At 44.8% G+C, this 23,188-nt stretch overlaps 1 protein-coding gene across 1 annotated transcript in view; it reads right to left on the bottom strand.

Annotated features, from left to right (window-relative positions):
- Positions 1-23,188, bottom strand: part of SLC17A8 (solute carrier family 17 member 8) — a 315,037-nt gene that overhangs the window by 32,884 nt on the left and 258,965 nt on the right. Inside the window, exon 10 of the mRNA XM_069229602.1 lies at positions 1,318-1,428. Within this exon, the coding sequence (XP_069085703.1) occupies positions 1,318-1,428 (111 nt within the window). The remainder of the gene's footprint in view (positions 1-1,317; positions 1,429-23,188) is intronic.

Below are 23,188 nucleotides of genomic sequence, written 5' to 3'. Positions count from 1 at the left end.
GTGAAAACCTTTATGAATATTGCATACTCAGCTAATATCCGAACCCTAAGACCTATGATTCGTTAATCGATATGTTGGCAAAAATGTTCTGGTAAATGCAGTCTTGCCTATGTTTTCCAATGATTGTTTGAGGTACGCCCATCCAAACCTCCACTGGGAAAGCTGGTTCACACTATCACAGATAGAATGCTCAAAAGTCATATTATTAAGGTGAAAACGTTGCAGTGAAAAAAGTGCTATTTGAAAAAGCTAGGTCACAAACATGACTCGAATGGATGACACCGGAATATGAATGTTCTCCCCACAACAACCTAATTGTACTTGAACAAACTCTGATTGCGCTTCAGAGACCGAATTTACTCTCTGCCTTGATGAAGCTTATTGCATTCCTTCTCGAACAAATCAGGAGTGAGACGATCCACTTTTTTTTTTTTACTGTGAAAGATAAAGCACAAGTGTGGTTTCACTAAGTATTTGAGCTTCAGAGAGTGCTAAGATCTGCACCACCTCAAGACCTCAAGAGGCTAAAGAGACTTGGGGCAAGAAAGCAAACCTGGTTATCCTCCACAAAGATTTCAGATTTTTCACAGCAGATGCAATATCACATATAATATACCTTTTGTCCCCCAACAGCGTATTGGTGAGTCCTATGAGAAGTGAGTTCCTAGGACCCTTTTTTATTCAATGGACAAATGAAAAACTGCAGTTATCTAATACATTGAATGACTAATAGGCGATTGGTTGATTTCACTTTTTCAGAAATGTGCCCATGACTAGGACAGATCATGAGGAATTTGGGTTTTGCAGTGATTTATTACATTGGGTGATTTGACTAATTCAGTCACTTTGTCCACTGTTAAGGGTGTGAGTTCATGTACTGTGTAGGTTGAATTACATTCTAGCCCAAAAGATTAAGAAATAATAAGATCTTTAAAGAAGACCATAGGCTGGTTCAAATGTGGTTTGATCGAATGCCATGAGTTATGTACAAATGATACATGTCAGAAGCATCAGCAGTCACTTCCGGTATGCCCCAAAAACTCACCCTTATCCCTACTCCTCTTAAATCTCCATGTTAATTTTAACATACCCTGCTTACATATCTAGTTGTCACTTTCACACACATATGTAGTGTACATCGTATTGTACCAGTATAGATAATTGTATCAACTGGGTCTATTTTCTGCTTGATAGCTAGACAAATAGATTGCATTAAGAACACAATTGTAATTTTAGATTTCAGCACTATCCTTTGGATGACGTTCTTCTTAAAATCATAGTACACAACATTCTCAAAGATGTTATAGCAAGGTTTACCTGAGATAGCAAATCCACTAAATCCTACTGCCAGCACTAAAAAGGAAATGGCCATGGGTTTTGTGTGGGAATATCCAACCACCAAAAGCAAAGTTGCTTCCATTCCAAAACCTGAAATTCAAAAACAGTTCCCATTAAATACAGCATTTTAATGAACACTGTTGACAAACACTAATTAAGCTACTAGACGTAAGGAAAAAAGGTCTCAACTCACCAATCTCAATTGATTGTGTGATCAGTCATTTTTTAGATATTCCAACAATAGGTATCCTTTGCCAGAAGATCAAAGTGCCATTTGCAGTTTACCGGAGTGGCTACTAAAGCACTCAGGTAGTGGAGACCATAACTTTGCCAGATTTGAAACAGTCTTCCCATCACATGGAGCTAGCTCTAATGCTGTGATTGGGACTTTTCATTGAAAGTCCTCCACATGACACAGGACAAACACTTCCAGTAAACATGTAATGGTGTATGGGGCGCCTTGTCATGACAACCCGCTCTGCATTATTTAAAAAAAATGACCAGTTGAAAAACTGGTTATTTTTCATTTAAATTTTCCTGTTCACAACGGTTGGGGTTGAAACAGTGGTCATGAATAAGAAAAAGGACAAAAATAAATATTGCTGTGTTCTCTATATGGAATTGTTTAGGGACGTAGGGAAGGATTGGGCTTATAAACCACATTAGGCCGGCAACCCTGTTCAAAGCTGGACAAAATGTAAAGACAACTTAACAGAGCATTTGGGGGTTCTCACCCCATGACAATTGTTAAAAGTTGTGGCAATTGGGACATTACAATATCCTCCTAGTAGCATAACATTGAAAAGGGTAATTATTTTGGTCGGACAGGTGTCAATGGGTCTATTGCGCAGTATTACTGTCAAAAGAGATGTGACAATAACAGGTTAAAAGTGATCAATTCAAGAAGAATTCAGAACTATTTTTTTAAGGCAGGGACTGATATGACATCATCTCGTTCTCTTGCTTTCCATCTCCTTTTCTCTGTCTTTCTCATTGTCTGACCTTGTTCTAGTCTTTCTATTTTTAGTTTACTCTATCTTGCTCATCTCCATCCTGTCTTTCTCCATTCTGCCATTCTCAGTGTGTTTCTCTTCCCTCACTTCTTTGGTCATAGAATTTACCCCTGTCTCCCTCTGGGCTTCCCACCCAGCCATGTAGGTACAGATCATTTGAGAACAAGCAACGAGTGATGTTGTTGTCCTTTTGATGAAGGTTATCTAGTAACTATTTTCAATGAGGCCACTAAGAGGTCGATATCATTAGCAGTTAAGGAAGTAAGTGAAAAGGATATAAAATTGATATTTTTGTCATACTACTGAACTAATATCAGGACAGGTGCTAAGTGGAGCCAGTGGTTTCCGGTGATCGCCACCAGCTCTTTATTGTCTACACCGGCTTTTGAGACGGCCGGCTACACGGTGGCCCTGATTGTCTTAATTTTTGAGGAGCACAACAGCTGCAGTCAAATAATTAAATATACATTAAAGTCTACTCAAGAAGAGCCTGCTAATACACTGTGATGCTCTCATGTGGTACAATGCACCGCTACAGGTGTGCGTCACCCCAATGCCCTGGTACAAATGATTCAAAGCAGGTCTAACACCCATTGATAAGTAGTTCTAGGAAGGAAAACCTAGGACTTTCCATTCACTACAGGCAGAGTTGTGAGTGTCTTTGGAGATATAAGGAAAGAGTAAACTGCCTAAAACGCTGTCTAGGGCCTTTTGTCACCTCACCTTCAGGTATCTACATCAATACCACAAGATTTCAGGGCTTCTCCTTGGCACAGCTGAAGTACTGCAGACCTTTATTACAAAGTTGTTCTCTAGATCTACAGAAAATTCCTCAAGTCTTTTATGACAACTTACCTCATAGAAGGTTTATACTCCTGAAGACTAATAGATACTACTAACATCACATGACACATTTGGTAGAAAAGCTAGCCTCAAATGTCTGTATTTTAAATACCTACATGATTGATACTGGTTCCCCCAGCAACTATACCTAGCTGGGTTCCTTGGCCATGATAGCTATTGGGGAGGTGATTGTCAGGGTTGTGATCAACTCTGTATCCTACAGGATCTGCCCTGATCCATAAACATACTTGAGGACACTGTGAAGCAAACTTCCTAATTTCTGCAATCTCCACTACCACCCATACCACTGCATCTTTTGCATGACGTCCCAGACATTAATAAACCAACTAACTACAATCATTAATGGCTTGCAATGTCTCTGGTTGCAGACAAAGTTTGTATCTTGCACCACTGGAGGCAACACACTGCACCTATCTCTAACATTACCTGAGCCTGTGAGACTCTCACACTGAGAACATAATTTTTATCAGAATAAGGATTGGCTAGATATCTTAAATCAGATCTGGGGCCCACTCTTTGGGGGTGATGGTAGACAGTGATAGAGATCAAATTTTACTAATACATTAGTGGCATAGACATTAGCATATGGCAACTTACAAACCTTCATTTAAAGGCCTCAGAGAGAAACGAACGTGAAATGTTAAAATGTGCACATTTGAAATGTTGCGGACATTGTGACCTCTATTTCATTTTGACATCGCGTTTTGCCATGAAAGATGTTGTGCGTTTTTAGTCAAGTGAACTACTGACATGAATTAATATTAAAAGTATTATTCTTAGAAAATAGTAGAAATTAAAATTTTATGAGTATTAAATGAACATGAATTAATCATACTTATATTGATTTAAATTAATTTATTAACACAAGTTACATGTCTGCAGAGAAATAAATGCATGTTTCGAATGTTGTAAAAAATGCCTGCAATTAAATAGTTTGCTTTGCATATTTGATTTAAATTGTAAGGTGCGCAATAGGATTTATATGTATTAATTGTTTTAATATGTATTTAGGCTTTCTTAGCTAGACTAGGTGTGAAGATTCATTTTGCACCCAAGAGTAAAAGTACAACTTCGTTCTGTTTCCTTTAAACTGAATTAATTCCTAGGTTGCTGATGTGTTGGTGAATGTCTTATTGTATTAAAGACAGAGATCATGTTTTGATTAATAACAAATGCAACAGTGTTTGTTCAAGCTGTCGACAAGACAGGAAGTTCTGTTAAATTCACATGAGAACTGTTGGAAGCTTCCTGTAAACTTGGTGAAAGAATTGCAAAGTTGCAATTGATAAATAAGTGTTATATTTTGGCGGAACTGTATGAATTCATCGAGATGTATAAGCACACTCCCTGAGAAAATCCAGACTAGTTGCATACTTGATGTCATCAATGATTTTCCATTGGATATTGATTAATTTGCGCAAGATAGGCCCACATAGTCAAACAATCAGAACATCATGGACAGTTCTAATGAGGGAGAGACTTTTGAAACTTAGAGTAGAGTTCTTCATGGGTGTTCATACTGTCACCTTCTGTACCTCTCCAAGTCTTCTGCCATATTTTAGCTTTATGTTATGAGTTTCCTTTATCTTACATTTCCTGTTACTTATGTTGTTCAGTACTAATATGCCCAATAAATTCTGAATTGCTGACCTGCCCTATGTGCAGTTCTTGTTCTGCACTCCCTTTGATGATGCTTTCTACTGATGCTAAGAAGCTATGAACGCTCTGACTCGATGAATCTTTCCTGTCTGCTGTCCCATGAGGAGAGGAATATATTCTGAAATGTGGTTTCTTGTCTCTTTTTCAGTTTAGATGATTACACCAGTGTATTTTTATAGTGAGCTACCCTAGTTAGATGATTTTCCAAATTAGTTTTGTCTCTTCTTTTATTTTGCCCACATGTGTCAGACCATCCCCACACATGCAAGTCCAAGTTCATATTAGGGATAAGGGTGGCCCAGCTCTGAAAACTGATTGTTATTAATTCAATTTTGATGATTTACTGATATCACTATAATCTGCTTTGAAATCTGATTTTAATGTGGATATTATAGTTTTGTTATTTTGTGTTATTCTCTTGAAGTGTTTAATAGTATTGATGTTTAGTAGGCTTAATCTTTTTAGACGTTTTGGTCAGCCTATAATTGTCATGCCTATTTATAACTTAGTTTTGCCCACCATTTACGTTCCATTGACTTTGTGGTTCTAATAAAGCTTTAAAACTTTATTCAGTTTGGAGTTTGATTTTGTGGTTAAATTGGTCATAGTGCTCAAATTTGTTTATGGTTCTCATGTTATTAGTCTGTGTTGAATAAATCAGATTACCACACTCCTCATTGAGCCCAAAGATTTAGTCGACCGCTATTGTAGATGAGACAAATTGTGGCATCTAATTAGAGGGCGTGCGGTTTCTGAACCCGAGGCAGGAAGAAGACCTCCGCGAGCGCTCCAGTAACAGTACATAAGAATTTAGGCTGTTGTTAACTTGGATAGGCGATGCAGACTAAGCTATTATCCCTGATGGTGTTATTTTGAATGATGTAGAACCTCACTAAATTTCTAGTACACAAGGCAGTACAGGGAGAGAGCTCATTAATCTAATGCGGCTGTTGATGTGCAAAGGTCTGGGAAGAAATTACTCCCCAATTCCGGTTCAACAACCACCATTGCCTTGGTGAGACACCATCACCAATCTCACCTACTGAGGTCGACTGAATCTTTGAACTTGGTGAAGAGTGTAGTAGTCAGAATCATTTGTTAACAAATCAATGACATTATACCATAAAGAGTTCTAGATACCATAAACAATTTAACACTAAATCAAACTCCATACCAAGTAAAGTTTCAAAACTTTATTACAATCCCAAACTCAGTGCCACGTAAATGGTACACAAAACTAAGTTATAAACGTACATGAAAACCATAGGCTGACCGAAACCTCTGAAAAGATTAAACCTGCTAAACATCAATACTGTTAGACACTCCAAAAGAATAATATAGATTAGCAGCACTACAATATGTGCATGATGATTAACATTCAAAGCGTATGATGGTGACATCAGTAAATCATCAAATACAGTTTTCCCATCCAATGTCAGATGTCAGGTTTCAAAACTAGGCCATTCCTAACACTAACCAGACTTGGGTCTTCCATGTATGGGAATGGGCTAACACATGGGGACAAATGCAAAAATAAAAGAAAGACAAAAATAATTTGAGAAAAACATCTAACTAGGGCAACTTACTAAAAATATTCCGGTGTAAGTCACAAACTAAAGAAACAAGAAATCACATTTAGTTATACCTTTCCTCATGGGACAGCAAACAGGAACAGTTCATCAGGCATCACTTTCGTCAAGCGTCAGTTTACAGCAGCATCAGGACAGTGCAGAACATGAGCTGCACATAGGACAGAATCAGCAGTTCAGAATTAGTTGGCCTTATTAGTACTGCACCACATAACAGAATAAGGCAGTTAAGACTAAGATGAGTACTCAGAGAAGAGAATGTGACAGCAGACTTAAGATAGATGTGGATAGAATTCTGGGGTTCTAAAAACTAAGACTCAAAGTTTCTCACTTAATGAAATATGCACAATCCTTTTGATTGGTCCCTCAGGTGGGTGCATTTTGGGCATCAGATTCAGCATTCAATCACTGCAGTTGGCACCACCAAATTCTGATACTTTTAAGACTCTTCTCAGCAAAAAGTGTGTTATCATTGGGTGATTTCACAGGTTACTAACAAAATATTACATTCTCTAGTTCAGTGGTTCCCAAACATTTTGGACCCACAGCTCCGTCCGTTGGCTGCGGCTCCCCATTATGTTACTTTTTTTTGGCTGCTGGAGGATATAAGCCCGGCCTAGGGAGTACTTCCATTTGTCTCCCTGAAAACAATTGGGATGAAGCTGATGAAGGTGTTGTAATTATGGATATAACTGTAACAAAATAAAACAGTTGTTTAATTACAGCATGCATAGGGCTGTTTAGTAGGGGAGCAAGTTTGGCTGATGGTAACCCTAGTAAAATGGGGGAGGTTTAATTTTTCTATAGTTACAACATAATTTTTGGCTTTAAAAATTGTGACTCTCCTGTCTGAAGCTCATTTATTGGCATGCTTGCACCAGTGAGGTGACATGAGCAGAATAAAAAACATATTTTGCACTATTGTTTAATGTCTATAATTTTACAGGACTAGATCTGCTGACCACAATACAAGCTATAAAATGAAACACCATCAACCACTCTCTTACTCTGACCCCATTTGCTCTCTGCACCAGATCATTATAAATTCTGTTTAATGCACACAGAAATATTATGTACTTTTAAACATAAAAACATATTAAAGGAAATTCTGAAATGTAAGTGAATCACACCTAATTTATGGACTGGGATCTATTTTGCTAGAAGTAAATTTTTTATTTAGCTTGCTCACAGTACACTGATAGGGTTGTCACCTAGACATTTGTTTTACTGGTACAAGTATTGCAATGCCCCAGCTGTTACAAATATTAGGAAAATCGCCTAAAGGCATTATTTTTTTTCCCTTATTAGGATATACTGAAGACGATAAGATATGACTAAAACTCTTTAAAAAGTGTTCTGGAACTAAAATGACTGGTCATTGTAGACTTTGCAAACGCCATGTTTAAAATAAATGCAGATGATGTTAATCTTCTTAACAAATGGCTATTACTGACAAAAGGGGACAAAAATGGCGTTTTCTTTCACATTAAAACTGCCACATAGTTTAAGGCATTGATGAGATAATTTAGGGCACACTACAATTCCAAACCACTCCACAGCAAAAGCAGGGCAAACTTATTATTAATTATCTTGCGGTCTCATGAGCAAACTATGGCAGGATGAACAAAGTGACATAAATAATGTTTTTTCAAAATGCCGGTTCTAATGAATCATGGGAGGATGAGGCTCACTTTGTTTAATTTATGATACAAAACAACATTTCAGACCTTTGAAAATACACTCATTTTCGCAGAATGCATTATCCAGTGATAACTTCTAATGCAATTGTCAGCAAGTGCAGTAGTGGTCAGAGCGTCCCCAACCAAAACATGCAGAAATGGCAGACCAACTACAGTGACACCTAGTCTCCTCAATGGAGACTGCATGCAGCACTTCAACATAATTCCCTGTTAGTGTGAGCATATGCTGAGACAGTCACATGCAAAATAAAATCCAGTGGTGCCCAAACCATGTGGGCCGCCCCTGGCTAGTTTTGACGAACACACTGGGGAGCCGTGGCATACAGATTGGGAACCACTGCTCTAGTTATTTGTTACTTGAGATCCTTTCTCACAGCACACAAACTAAGCTAATTCATTTCACATGAGAACTACAAATGTCCTGTCATGTTCAACAACTACGACAAATAATATAACATTGTTGCTTCTAACATGTCTCTTGCCTACAATACAATAGGACATTCAGCATTCACACAAACAGCCTAGGGAACGAATTCAGGTCAGAGAGAACAGAATAAACAAGTGATTTTCCATTCCTTCAAAATGAATCACCTTCAGGCCTAGTCGAGCCTTAATACACATTAATATATTTAATACACCAATACATGTAATACGTTAATAAACCTATTGTGAACCTTACAATTCATATGTGCAAAGCAAATTATTTATTCATGAACATTTTCATGGCATGTTAGAACTAACTTTAAACGTGCATTTATTTTTCTGCACACACGTAAAATACATTCATGAAACTCATGTATTCAAATATAAGTACTATTAACTAATATTAATTTAATACACTTCAATTATTAATCTACATTTTAATAAAGCATTTCTAACTTTAACTCGTTTTAATACTTTTATTTAATAAACTGCAAAACTCTCATGTTAAAACGTGGTGCACAATACTAATGGTGGCCACATGACTCACCATCATTCAAACGTGCATATTTTACAGCACAATATTTTCTCTGAAAGGCCTTTAAATGCAGGTTAATGTATCACCATATGCAAACTTCTACATCACTAATTTATTAATAACATTTGATCTCTCCTAGTCCCTCCTCTGACGGCAATCTATGCTGTCACAAAATAACTATTCTCATTTACAATTAAACAAAATCAAAACGTTGTAGTCTGATAAAACATAGATCTATGTTTCAGATAATTGTCAGTCCTCTTCTTTGTCTGATAATACCTGTCCCGCATAGTCTCCATTTCCATTTCATCCCTCCTCTGTTTATTCTTTGCTCTTTGCTTTCTCCAGACAGTGTAAGATTGTAAAATCCAAGTGCACAAAATAAGCACACTATCACAATCAATAAAGGTTTCAGGATCATCTTCACAAAACCATTTCCCAAGTTACCAAACCGAGATCCTACCTCCGAGAATCCTCCCAAACATCTCTTTTAGGTCACTTAAGTCATTTTTCAGATTCGTCAGATTAAATAAGTATCTCCTTATCTTTTTGCTGTTATTGGGTATGTAAGTGTAGAAGGGCTGTGATCTCAAAACTCTGCAGACTCCGCCCTCTTTTGCTAAAATAACGTCTAACGCAAGGCGATTCTGAACAATCATAGACCTTGCTGCAACAATCTCTGTGGCCATTAGGAGCATTGCACCTGAAATCAGTTGTCATCTCATCTACAATCAATGATAACTTCCTTATATTTATGCCATTCAAGATCACACCCACTGATTACATAAAAGCTCCAAATATATCTCTTGTAATTTCTGAACCACCAGCTCTTCTTTTAAATCTCATATTAGGTCTCTCAATCCCTTCTGTATTGTCAATGTCATCCACCTGGTACATTTTCAGGAAAACCACTCCCAAGCAGCATACACCATGCCAGCCTTTTGGAAATTTGTAATAAGCTTCCTTACCGCAGATGTAAGAAACAGCAGGTACAGCGGACTCTTGTCCATTCTAAATAAAATCCCATACACTCTTGAACAGGAACACATCTGCATTCACTCATTCCTACAAACATTGTCAGCTTTAGATTATGGCCTATATAAACAAAGTTTCCCTACATGTTGCCAATCTAAAGCTAAGCATCCCTGTGTATCTGAGGTGATGTGAACTGATTTCCTCTTGCTAACCATACTGTAAGGCTTTTCATCCTTGGACTGGTCTCCCTTAACTTTTTGCCTCCGTTTCTCAGGTTGTTGATGTGTGCTGGACTCTGATTTTGCTGTTTTTGTTACTCTGGGCACTTTACCACTGCTAACCAGTGCTAAAGTCCAAGTGCCCCTTTACAAAATGTTTATGTAATTGGTTTATCCATGATTGGCATATTTGATTTATTAGTAAGTCCCTCGTACAGTGCACTAGAGGTGCCCAGGGCCTGTAAATCACATGCTATAGGGGGCCTGCAGCACTTTTTGCACCACCCACAAAAAAGTAGCGCTGTAATCGTGTCTCAGACCTGCCACTGCAGTGTCTGTCTGTGTGCAATTTTAACTGTAAATTCGACTTGGCAAGTGTACCCACTTGCCAGGCCTAAACCATTCCTTTTCTTACATGTAAGGCACCCCTAAGGTAGGCCCTAGGTAGCCCCAAGGGCAGGGTGCAGTGTATGGTTAAGGTAGGACATAAGGTAATGTGTTTTATATGTCCTGACAGTGAAATATTGCTAAATTCGTTTTTTACTGTTGCAAGGCCTGTCCCTCTCATAAGTTAACATGGGGGCTACCTTTAAATCTGATTAAAGTGTAGATTCCCTTCGGGAGCGGATGGACATGCAATGATTGGGATCTCTGAGCTCACAATTTAAAAATACATCTTTTAGAAAAGATGGTCGTAAGACTGTGTGTTTGAAAATGCCACTTTTAGAAAGTGAGCATTTTCTTGCTTATACCATTTCTGTGACTGTGGCTTGTTTCTGGATTCCCTGTCTGGATCAGTTTGACAGTTGGGTTGGTTGCACCTCACACTATACAGTGACACAAAGGGAGGTGGGGTGTAGTCTGCATTCCCTGATGAGCCATCTGTGCTAGGAGGGAGGGGATGAGTGGTCACTCACACCTGAAAGGGCTGTGCCTACCGTCACACAATGCAGTCTCCAACCCCCTGGTGAGTCTCTCCGGCCTGGCCTGGGCAAGGCAAGATTTCACAATAAAGAGAGACTTTGCTTTGTAGCAGGCCTACTTCAAAGGATAAAATGGGTATAAGAAGGGCACCCAACACCACAGACTTAGAACACTTCTGGAAACCAAGAGGAACCTCTGCCTGGAGAAGAGCTGAAGAGCTGAGGAAGAAGAGCTGCCCTGCCTGTGACTGTGCTTTGTGGAGCTATCCTGCAGTTGCTGCTTCTGCCAGAGTAAGAGGGCAAAGACTGGACTTTGGGTGCCTTCCATCTTGTGAAGATCTCCAAAGGCTTGATTTAGAGCTTGCCTCCTGTTGTTTGAAGTCTCAGGGACAGCAAAGACTTCTCCCTGCCAGCACTTGGAGCCTCTGGAGAGACTGCTACTCTGCCAAGTGGTGCCCATCCAGTTCCTGGGACCCTAAAAGGAGAAGCTGGCAGCCTAAGTGGAAGAAATCCACGCACAGAACGCCGTGTGGGGAAAGATTGATGCAACTTTGATATGTGCTGCAGAATCGACGCTCCGCCGGCTTTGCGGCTGAAAACCAACGCTCGCCTGCGACACGACCTGAGGACGCACAGCATCGCTGATGGACAATGGTGAGATCCCTGGATTTCCGACGCAAGTACCGCTGGGCATGTAAAAACATTGCAAGGCCTGCCCGGACCCAAGAGTGCTGACCGGATCGACGCATCGCTCTCCCGCGGAGAAAAGAAATGACACGCCCGACCCGACATAAGGAGAAATGACGCAAGGTCTTGCTCATGAGTGAAATCGACGCATCGCAGGTCCTTTTTTTGATACACACTCGCCTGTGCGGGGTTATTTTTGATGCACCCAAGGTACAGTTTCACGCTAACAGTGTTAGTGTGTGTTCAAAATTACATGAAGACTCTTTTTGCATTTTTAGTGATAACTTGACTTGTGTATTGTGGATTTTTGTCATTTTGGTCTTGTTTTGTTTAGATAAATATTTCAATTTTTCTAAACCTGTGTTGTGTCATTTTGTAGTGTTTTCATTAAGTTACTGTGTGTGTTGGTAGAAATACTTTACACCTAGCACTCTGAAGTTAAGCTTGTGCCAAGCTACCAAGGGGGTACGAAGGGGTTTGCTGAGGGTGATTCTCTTTTACCCTGACTAAAGTGAGGGTCCTTGCTTGGACAGGGGTAACCTGACTGCCAACCAAAGACCCCATTTCTAACACGTACGTTTATCTATCCTTTCTTTTATTGCCTTTCTTCTATCATCGACTCCTTTTCTACCTGTGTGAGAATGCATGTCAGGCTACTCCGGTGTGCATAAGCTGTGCCAAATGTCAGTGTAGGCTCAAAGAATCCTCCTGCTATGTCTATTTTCCAATGCAGCTCAAATGCTAATTAATAGGAACAAAAGAGAAAACTAAAATCATAGTTGGAGTAATTATACTGATTATATGAATGCGTTAATAAACTGCAACTAATACCATAAGTTAGTGGTAAAGGGTGATAAGTTGTTCCTTCTTGTACTGACGACAAAGGAATTGGTGTACACACATAACAATCACACACATTCATCATATCCACATACTCATAGAGCAAACTATAACATACATTGGAAAATAAATCTCCCTTTGTGTCATCTAAATGAAGCCATCCCTCATCTTTATAAAACGTATCCTGCTTAGATGTTGTCTTTCTCTGCAGTGGAGTTGCTGTACTTTGCACCTCTCCTTTAATTTAAACATTCACTGGGGATGACCCTGCATAAGCAAAAAAGTCCAACACGACCCCCTACCAGCCTAAAACAAGGGGAGAACAATCAATACCTTGATGTACTTCCCTGATTTTGGCGATAGAACAAGGACCTAGGCCCACAACAGCAGGGGCATGTTCCAGTTCTATGCCTTCCTGACTCCAGTTGGATCCCTCTGTCCATAGTCTGAGGGCCCACTAAGCTAACCCATGGGGAACCCTTCTCCACATCCGCAGACACCATCTGTGCAGCACCTAACTTTACTTTGCTGACAGATGTATCCCAATGGGCAGATAGCACAACCAGGGCCAACACAGTGGTGTTGCCCATTCCACCCCCGGGGTGTGACTCTCGTCCCCCCCAGGGGCAACTCTGTCCACGAGGACAGCAAGCCACAGTGACCCCTGACAACTGTCAGGGATGAGAGCCCGACCTCAGGCCTCTCTAACCACTGTGACTGTGGAGAGTGGGGGGGCGGTAGCCCCAGGTGCTTGACACCCTTTGACCACTCTCCCTTCCACCAGGTCAGGGATAACAACCTGACCCTGGTCCTCCCCTCTGGGGCTCTGTACCCTCCCTGCAGGAGCGGCACCGCCAGAGTCCAAAATTGTCAGGGTGCTTGTAGAAGCAGTCCTACACAATTCTCCCACCAGGGCAGGGATGTTAACCTGCAACTGGTCCTCCAACCTGGGGTCTGTACCTTCAGGTTGGACTAGGGCCAGGGGTAAGGCTTCCCTCCCCCAGTCCTCCCTTCTGGGGTCCTGTACCCCCAAACTAGGAGTGCCACCCCAGAAGACAACATGGTAGGGGCACTGTTAGAAGTAGCCCCTTCCTCCAGGTCAGGGGGGACACCCTGAACCTGGCCTTCCAATCCAGGGTCTGTACCCACAGACTGGGCCACCGCTTGGCAACCCAAGACTTCCTGGGGGGCATACCTACCCCCACCAGGTCAGAGTTTACCCTCTGAACCTGGTCATCCAACCCAGAGTCACCACCCTGCAGTTGAACCACTGCCTGGTGCACCAGGACTTCCTTTGGAGCACACCTACCCCCTCAAGGGACACACCGTCCCCAAGGGCCACATAAGAGTCTGGCTGGCGCAGGTCTCCTGACCTCTCCCCATCTGACAGAGTCTGGATCCCTCCCAACCCAGAAATGGTCTCACCAAGGTCATTCCTGGGGGGCTCTGCTCTCAGAGCTGACCCCTGACCCTCCAAGTTCTCCACTGGGGTCCGTAACCCCCTTACAACCCTCTGTCTGGCTTCTGCACCCCCTCACTAGTAGTGGTACTGCCAGACACCAGAACTGGTGGGACGCTGGCTACAGCCACCCCCCAAGTTCTCCTGACACTGTGGGGTCTCCCTCAACAGATGGCCCTACGGTACAGGCTAGGCTCCCCTCCTGGTGTTTCCTCATGGAACATCCCAGGACCTGGGACCAGATCTTAGGGACTTTGGGCCTCAGCCCATCCTCATTCCCTCTCCTCTGAGACTGGACATGGGGTCCCTCACCCATCCCACTACACTGGGACCTACCTGGGATACTACAATCCTTCCCTACCTCACCTGGTTGGGAAATACCTAGACCACTCCTTTCAGGAGCACCGCCAAATGCCTCTTCAGACTCTCTGGTACTCACCCAGAAGTCTGCCTCCATTGTAAGCACCCTGGGGTCAGAGAACTTACACTCCACCTGGTGTTGGCATACCTCTGGAAAATAAGGACTAGACATATGCTCTCCAGCAATTACATCACTCAGCCCCTCACATGAATTAACCAAAGTACCCTTCACCCAACTAACCATTGACTGCTTTGAAAATGCACCCCACATCACCCTCCTGAGACTGGTGAGACAGTACCTGACTGTCCCTGACACTCAACCCAGACTCTTCTGGGATCTTCACACTCCATAACCAGGACTTCTACCTGGGGGAAACCCCTCTCCCTATCACTCTCACCTAGAGTCAGTAGAGTGTCCCTCCCACTAGTAGGAATATGACTCCCCATGCCAGTTACCCAATCCACCTCAGGGACCCTGTGCATCACTGGAGTTACCTCATACCCCTGAACCTCCTGGTGTGTGTTAACTCCCTCCTTCAAGTAGGGCACCACATCTCTGGGCATGTGCACTTCTTCAGCAGCACTGGATATAAAATTGTTGCTGCCACCATTCCAGCTGGACTCATCCCTTATGACTTCCAGCTCCTTGATTTTGAGTTCATAAGCCCAAATCCTCTTTTTGATCTCTAAGTCCCTCCTCCTTTCTTCCAACTCCTTCTCCCTTTGCATCCTCAACTCCTTGAACTTCAACCGGTGAGCCATCTCTGCCTTTCTGTCCTGTAACTCTTCAGGAGTCAGACCCTTGGGTGACACCCTGCTACCCCTCCTGGGGACCCTCCCCCAGGCGTAACAGGTACCTCCACTACACCACTGTGTATCCTCTGCACTTCCCCACCCACATTCTCCTCCTCTGTGTGCCCTCCAACCTTCTTGACTGCCACCCAGGCCCTCTCTGCCTTTTGCAGCTCCCCCTCCCTGGTGGAGCTCTCAGTGAGACAGTCAAGATCTTTAAGGAACTGTTTCAATTGAGCAACTGAGTACTCCTTCAGTGTCTCTATTTCAAACACAGCTCCAGCTGTTTCATCTCCAGATTGAGACATGATGGTCACAAGTGCAAAGTTCCAAAGGCAGAAAATAAGTTCCCAATGAAGTAAAAAGAATCAGTCAAGGGATCAGCAAAATCATGGAAGTAGAACAAAAAGGAGCCCTTAAGAGAAAAAGCAAAAGATCACCAAACAAGTAGTATGTGGTCAGGTAGTGGTCTAAACTCAAACAGTAGTGTACACTTAATCACTATATGTCAAGTACAAATACATGTACAAATCCCACCGCTGCCACCAATGTTAGAAATGGGGTCTTTGGTTGACAGTCAGGTTACCCCCTGTTCAAGCAAGGACCCTCACTTTAGTCAGGGTAAAAGAGAATCACCCTCAGCTAACCCCTGCTTACCCCCTTGGTACCTTGGCAGAGCAGTAGGCTTAACTTCAGAGTGCTAGGTGTAAAGTATTTGTACCAACACACACAGTAACTTAATGAAAACATTACAAAATGACACAACACAGGTTTAGAAAAATAGGAAATATTTATCTAAACAAAACAAGACCAAAATGACAAAAATCCACCATACACAATTCAAGTTATCAATAAAATGCAAAAATAGTCTTTAAGTAGTTTTTAACACACACTAGCGCTGCTAGCGTGAAAATGTACCTAGTGCGCGTCAAAAATAACCCCAAGGTAACCCCATAACTCTGCACGGACCGGTGTCCGTCGGAAATCCAGCCGCATGATGATCCAAAAACCCCGCAGCGCAGGTTGTGATCTCCCAGCCTCCGTCAGTGATGCTGCATGTCGTTTCTATTGCTCCGTGCGTCGATTCTTCAGTCGCATTTCCTGCAAGCGCCGTTTTTCAGCTGCGGAGCCGGCGGCGCGTCATATTTTCAGCTGCAGATCGGAGTTGCGTCAATCTTTTCCCCGCACGGCGCTCTGTGCGTGGATTTCCTTGTCTTTAGGCTGCCAGCTTCTCCTTTCAGGGTCCCAGGAATTGGATGGGCACCACACGGCAGAGTAGGAGTCTCTCCAGAGATTCCAGGTGCTGGCAGAGAAAAGTCTTTGCTGTCCCTGAGACTTCAAACAACAGGGGGCAAGCTCTAGATCAAGCCCTTGGAGATTTCTTCTCAAGATGGAAGGCACACAAAGTCCAGTCTTTGCCCTCTTACTCTGGCAGAAGCAGCAACTGCAGGATAGATCCACAAAGCACAGTCACAGGCAGGGCAGCTCTTCTTCCTCAGCTATTCAGCTCTTCTCCAGGCAGAGGTTCCTCTTTGTTCCAGAAGTGTTTTTAAAGTCTGCGGTTTTGGGTGCCCTTCTTATACCCAATTTCTCCTTTGAAGTAGGCATACTTCAAAGTAAAGGGGGTCATTACAACCTCGGCGGTCTTTTTTGAAGACCGCCGAGGGACCGCCGTGCGGAAGACCACCAGTGGTGGCGGTTTTCCGCTCGGCCTATTATGACCGTTGGCAGCTCTCCGTCCTTTTACCGACGGAGAGCCGCCAACAGCCATACTGGCGGGAGGCGGGGAAGTGGAGGTTGCTTCACCGCCACCCCAACAGAACACCGCCCAGCGAATCACGTCCTGTGATTAGCCGCGGCGGTGTTCTGTTGGCGGTGTGGTGTCGGGGAGCTGCCCCCATGGCTCCCGTCCCCTCCCGGAGGATCGTCGGACCAGGTAAGTCGATCGTCTGTGAGGGGAGGGGGGTGGGGGGGTTTGTGTGTTGTGTGGGTGCATGGGGGTGTGCGTGTGTGTATGTAGAGGGGGTGTGTGAGTGTGTGTATGCTTGCGGGGGTGTTGTGTGTATGGGAATGAGTGCGTGTATGTCTGTGGGTATGTCTGTATGGATGTGTGCTTGTATGTTTGAATGTGGGTGTGCGTGTCTGACTGTGTGTGTGGATGTAGCCATGTATGTCGCCGTGTGTGCGTGTAAGTGTGTAGATGGTGCCTGCGTGCGTGTCGTGTGGCTATGGGTGATGTGATGTGGGGGGTTGGGAGGGGGCTCTGCCACCTTCGGGGGGTGGCAAGGGTGGTGGGGGGTGTAGGGGAGGGAGTCGGGGTGGGGGTGGGTGGATAGGTTTCAGACCCCCATCAGTGCCAGGGAAGGGATTCCCTGGCACTGATAGTGCTTACTGGCATGGATTTCATGGCGGTTCAAACCGCTGGAAATCCACGGCGGTAAGCCGGCTCCAAATACCGCCGGCGGTATAGTGCCGGGCGCCGGGCTGGAGACTCAGGTCTCTAGCCCAGCGGGCGGAACTGAGAACCGGGGATGACCATGGCGGTAACCGCCATGGTCACAATTCCCCAAAGTAAGACAGCCAGCCTGTTGGCAGTCTTACCGCCGGTTTAACACCGACCGCCAGGGTTGTAATGACCCCCAAGGTCTCTTTTGAATGTGAAATCCTGCCTTGCCCAGGCCAGGCCCCAGACACTCACCAGGGGGTCGGAGTCTGCATTGTGTGAGGGCAGGCACAGCCCTTTCAGGTGTAAGTGACCACTCCCCCGCCCCTCCTAGCACAGATGGCTCATCAGGAAATGCAGACTACACCCCAGCTCCTTTTGTGTCGCTGTGTAGTGTGAGGTGCAACCAGCCCGACTGTCAAACTGACCCAGACAGGGAATCCACAAGCAGGCAGAGTAACAGAAATGGTATAAGCAAGAAAATGCTCGCTTTCTAAAAGTGGCATTTTCAAACACGCAATCTTAAAATCAACTTTAGTAAAAGATGTATTTTTAAATTGTGAGCTCAGAGACCCCAAGCTCCACATGTCCATCCGCTCCCAAAGGGAATCTACACTTTAATCAGATTTAAAGGTTGCCCCCTTGTTAATCTATGAGAGGGACAGGCCTTGCAAAAGTGAAAAATGAATGTAGAAATATTTAGCTGTCAGGACATATAAAACACATTATTATATGTCCCACCATAACCATACACTGCACCCTGCCCTTGGGGCTACCTAGGGCCTACCTTAGGGGTGTCTTACATGTGAGAAAAGGGAAGGTTTAGGCCTGGCAAGTGGGTACACTTGCCAAGTCGAATTTACAGTTAAAACTGCACACACAGACACTGCAATGGCAGGTCTGATTACAGAGCTACTCATGAGGGTGGCACAACCAGTGCTGCAGTCCCACTAGCAGCATTTGATTTACAGGCCCTGGCACCTCCAGTGCACTTTACTAGGAGATTACTAGTAAATCAAATATGCCAATCATGGATAAACCAATTACATACAATTTACACAGAGAACATATGCACTTTAGCACTGGTTAGCAGTGGTAAAGTGCTCAGAGTTCAAAAGCCAACAGCAAAAAATAGGAGGCAGGAGGCAAAAAGATTGGAGATGGCCCTGCATAAGCAAAAAAGTCCAACACCCACAATTAACAAAATATATGCGAACATAAATACTATTATCAAACCAATACACACGTATTTACACCTACTATGTTTGCCCTGCCTAAAAATCATTCTATAGAATCAGTGGAAAAAAGAAGAGAAAAATATAAAAAGCAAAAGCGAGCAAAAATAAAAAACAAAAGTGGTCATTACAACATTGGCGTATAAGGCGCTTACCGCCATGCAGAAGACCGCCAATACACCGCGGTGGCGGCGGTAGACCGCCACTGCTATTATGACACACATCACGGAAACCGCCGAAATGCAGACACCCACACAATACCGCCACACCAAAGGTCAGCAATAAACATGCGGAAACAAATCCTCCACCTCCACGCCAACAGAAACACGCCCATGCTATTACGACCCACGAATCCACGCAGCGGTCTTTCAACCGCGGTATTCCATTGGCGGTACACACCGCCGCGCTCAAAATACACACACATTTACAATACACCGCCACATTGGACAAATCGAAATACACACACCTGATACACATACACACACCACTCCCACACACTCAATACAATATAAAACACACACCCACATCACCCACAAACCTGTACAACCAAAAATTCTGAGAGAAGGCGAGAGAGAGAGCACAGAATAAACAACCCCATCACACAGAGGCACACAACACCATCACCCACACAACATCCAAGCACAAAACACCACATACCACTACACTCACCACACTCATCACCACATACACCACCCCACACATCACACACACCACCCCATGGCACGCCAAAGACACCCCCGCTTCTCCGAGGAGGAGCTCAGGGTCATGGTGGAGGAAATCCTATGGGTAGAGACACAGCTATTTGACTCACAGGTACAGCACACATCCATAGCCAGGAAGATGGAGCTATGGCAAAGAATAGTGGACAGGGTGAACGCAGTGGGACAGCACCCAAGAAATAGGGAGGACATCAGGAAGAGGTGGAACGACCTACGGGGGAAGGTGCGTTCAACGGTATCCAGGAACCACATCGTGGTACAGCGGACTGGCGGCGGACCCCCACCTCCTCCCCCTCAACTAACAACATGGGAGGAGCAAGTCTTGACCATCTTGCATCCTGAGGGCCTCGGAGGAGTCGTTGGAGGAACGGACACTGGTAAGTCACATCTTAACTATCATATCCCCCACCCTACCTGCATGCTATCACACACCCACACCCCCACACCCTCCCCTATCACCCAAACTCCTCACTAATGTACTAATAACACCAACTACACATCCCAACCCCAAGCCCCCATGACACATATAAGCATGGACACCCATCACTAAAGCATGCTCACTGTACATACCCAGAACACCTCCCAACCATCAGCACACAAGCCCCCACACAGGAATCCCTGCACTGGGGTTCACGCACACTCAACCATTGCACACCATGAAACACACACATGCAATAATCATGTACTTATACCCCCGCAGGAACCCGAAGGAACGTCACCACACCAGAGGGTCCAGACAACACCACTCCACTCCTAGAAGAGGCCCACAGTGACGACAGCAGCTCTGCCCCACTGGATCTTGATGACCAGCCCGGACCATCGTGGGACTCAGGACAGTCAGTTCCCCTTGCCCAGCCACAGCCCAACACCGAACTTCCACCCTCTGGTAACACCAGCACAGCACCCACCCAGCGGGCCCAAACCTCCCTACCCAGGACAGGTCAATCAGCGGTGTGTCCACCACTACAGGGCACCCAGGGTAACCCACCACCCCAACAACAGGGACCTGGGGGCAGTGGTAGTGGGCACACGGTCCAGGGGACGGAGGCACAGGAACATAGGGGAACTGGGAGGGCTGCTGTGCGACAGAGGGAGGACAGGCCAAGGGAACTAACTCTCCACGAGGCCCTCTCCTCCATCATGGGAGCATACCACCACTCCCAGGAGACGATGGCCACGGTCCTGGACAAGTTGCAGGAGACCCTGCGTCTGCAGGAGGAGCAGTATTTGGGGTTCTGGGAGGAGCTCAGGACCATCAGCTCCACCCTGGGCACCATCGTAGGGGTGCTGACGGACATTCAAAAGACCTTAAGGGACACCGTGCACTCCAAAGGGCCCCTGACACTAGCCACGACCATGAACTGCCCACCACCTCCGCCGGCGCTAGTGGACAGTGCGCCCCGCCACAGTACCCCATCCCCTGCAGACAGACAACCACCACGCAAGCGGTCTCTGAGATCAAGGAACAGGACAGAGCAAGTTGGCAAGACCCCCGCCAGGAAATAAGACCACCCTGATTGTCCCCCCCACTGTCCCACTTTGTTACCCTGTCCAAATCGGAACTGCCCCAGCTCCACTTCCAATGGGCAGATGTGTAATGTACCTGTGAGACTAATAGACTGGACTCTGCCATGGACATTCCTCCACCATCACCCATCACCATTTTACAACCCCCCTTCATTTTTTAGCACTTAAATAAACACCCTTGAAACACTAAAAAAACTGGAGTCAGTCTATGATTTGTAATTTTGTATTATCAATTACAGTGTCATAATGGATAACCCATTGGAAGGCTTACAAACCAATGTCACACATCACAAGCCCTTCAAGGATGCAAGCAGTTGACACGTAGGTTACCACATTTGTGAAACTGAAATGGAAGGGGACAACTCAGTTAACAAACAGTGAGTGAAATGTCGGTACAGGATAGAGGTAGACATGTGAAAGTTAATGTAATGTTAAACCTGAAAATGTACTCACCTGAGTTTCACTGGAAATATTGCTGTATGACTCCCTGTTGTCGTTTTCTTCTTCCTCAGCTTCATCCTCATCACTGTCCACAGGCTCCACAGCTGCTACAACACCGTCATCTGGATCATCCTCCTGCAGAAAAGGCACCTGGCGTCGCAATGCCAAATTATGGAGCATGGAGCAGGCGATGATGATGTCGCACACCTTCTTCGGTGAGTAGAATAGGGACCCACCTGTCATATGTAGGCACCTGAACCTGGCCTTAAGGAGGCCGAAGGTGCATTCCATAACCCTCCTAGTCCGCCCATGGGCATCATTGTAGCGTTCCTCTGCCCTGGTCCTGGGATTCCTCACTGGGGTCAATAGCCAGGAAAGGTTGGGGTAACCAGAGTCCCCCAATAGCCATACACGGTGCCTCTGGAGTTGACCCATCATATCAGGGATGCTGCTATTGCGCAGGATGTAGGGGTCATGCACAGAGCCAGGGAACATAGCATTTACCTGCGAGATGTACTGGTCTGCCAAACAGACCATCTGGACATTCATCAAATGATAACTCTTCCTGTTCCTGTACACCTGTTCACTCCTGCGGGGGGGACCAGAGCTACATGGGTCTCATCAATGGCACCTATGACGTTGGGGATATGTCCAAGGGAATAGAAGTCACCTTTCACTGTAGGCAAATCCTCCACCTGAGGGAAAATGATGTATCTCCTTACGTGTTTCAGCAGGGCAGACAACACTCTGGACAAGACGTTGGAAAACATAGGCTGGGACATCCCTGATGCCAAGGCCACTGTTGTCTGAAAAGACCCACTTGCAAGGAAATGGAGCACTGACAGCACCTGCACATCAGGGGGGATTCCAGTCGGATGGCGGATTAGTGACATCAGGTCTGGCTCCAACTGGGTACATAGTTCCTGGATTGTGGCATGGTCAAACCTGTAGGTGACGATTAAATGTCTCTCTTCAATTGTCAACAGGTCCACCAGTGATCGGTACACCGGAGGATTCCGCCATCTTCTCATATGTCCCAGCTGACGGTGCCTAAGAAGGACAACAACGAAGAAACAGTCACTATTCCTCCAGGTATGTACCCACAGTCACACACAAGACTACACCAGAGAATAAACCCTTCCTGTATGTGTGTTGAGTGTAGGCCTCGGTATGTGTGACGCAGTTGAAAATGAATCCATGTGGGCCCCTGAAATGGCGGCTGCCTGACCTCTAAACTGGGACAATGGGATTGCGGGGGAACAGCGCTGGCGTTGCACACCATCGCGGTAGACGGTCATAGACCGCGGCGCAATGCTGCATTGGTTAACATTGGACCCTATGGGTCCCAGGAGCCAATGAACAGGTGCGCCGGCGGTGATGATGCGCCCCGCCACGGACGTCACCGCCGCGGACGTCATCGCCATTTTATATCTGTTGAATCACTAGAT

This window comes from Pleurodeles waltl, chromosome 4_1 (genome assembly GCF_031143425.1).
Source record: "Pleurodeles waltl isolate 20211129_DDA chromosome 4_1, aPleWal1.hap1.20221129, whole genome shotgun sequence".
Taxonomy (NCBI): domain Eukaryota; kingdom Metazoa; phylum Chordata; class Amphibia; order Caudata; family Salamandridae; genus Pleurodeles; species Pleurodeles waltl.
The sequence above is the reverse complement of the archived record's forward strand: the minus strand, read 5'-3'. Positions and strand labels throughout refer to the sequence as shown.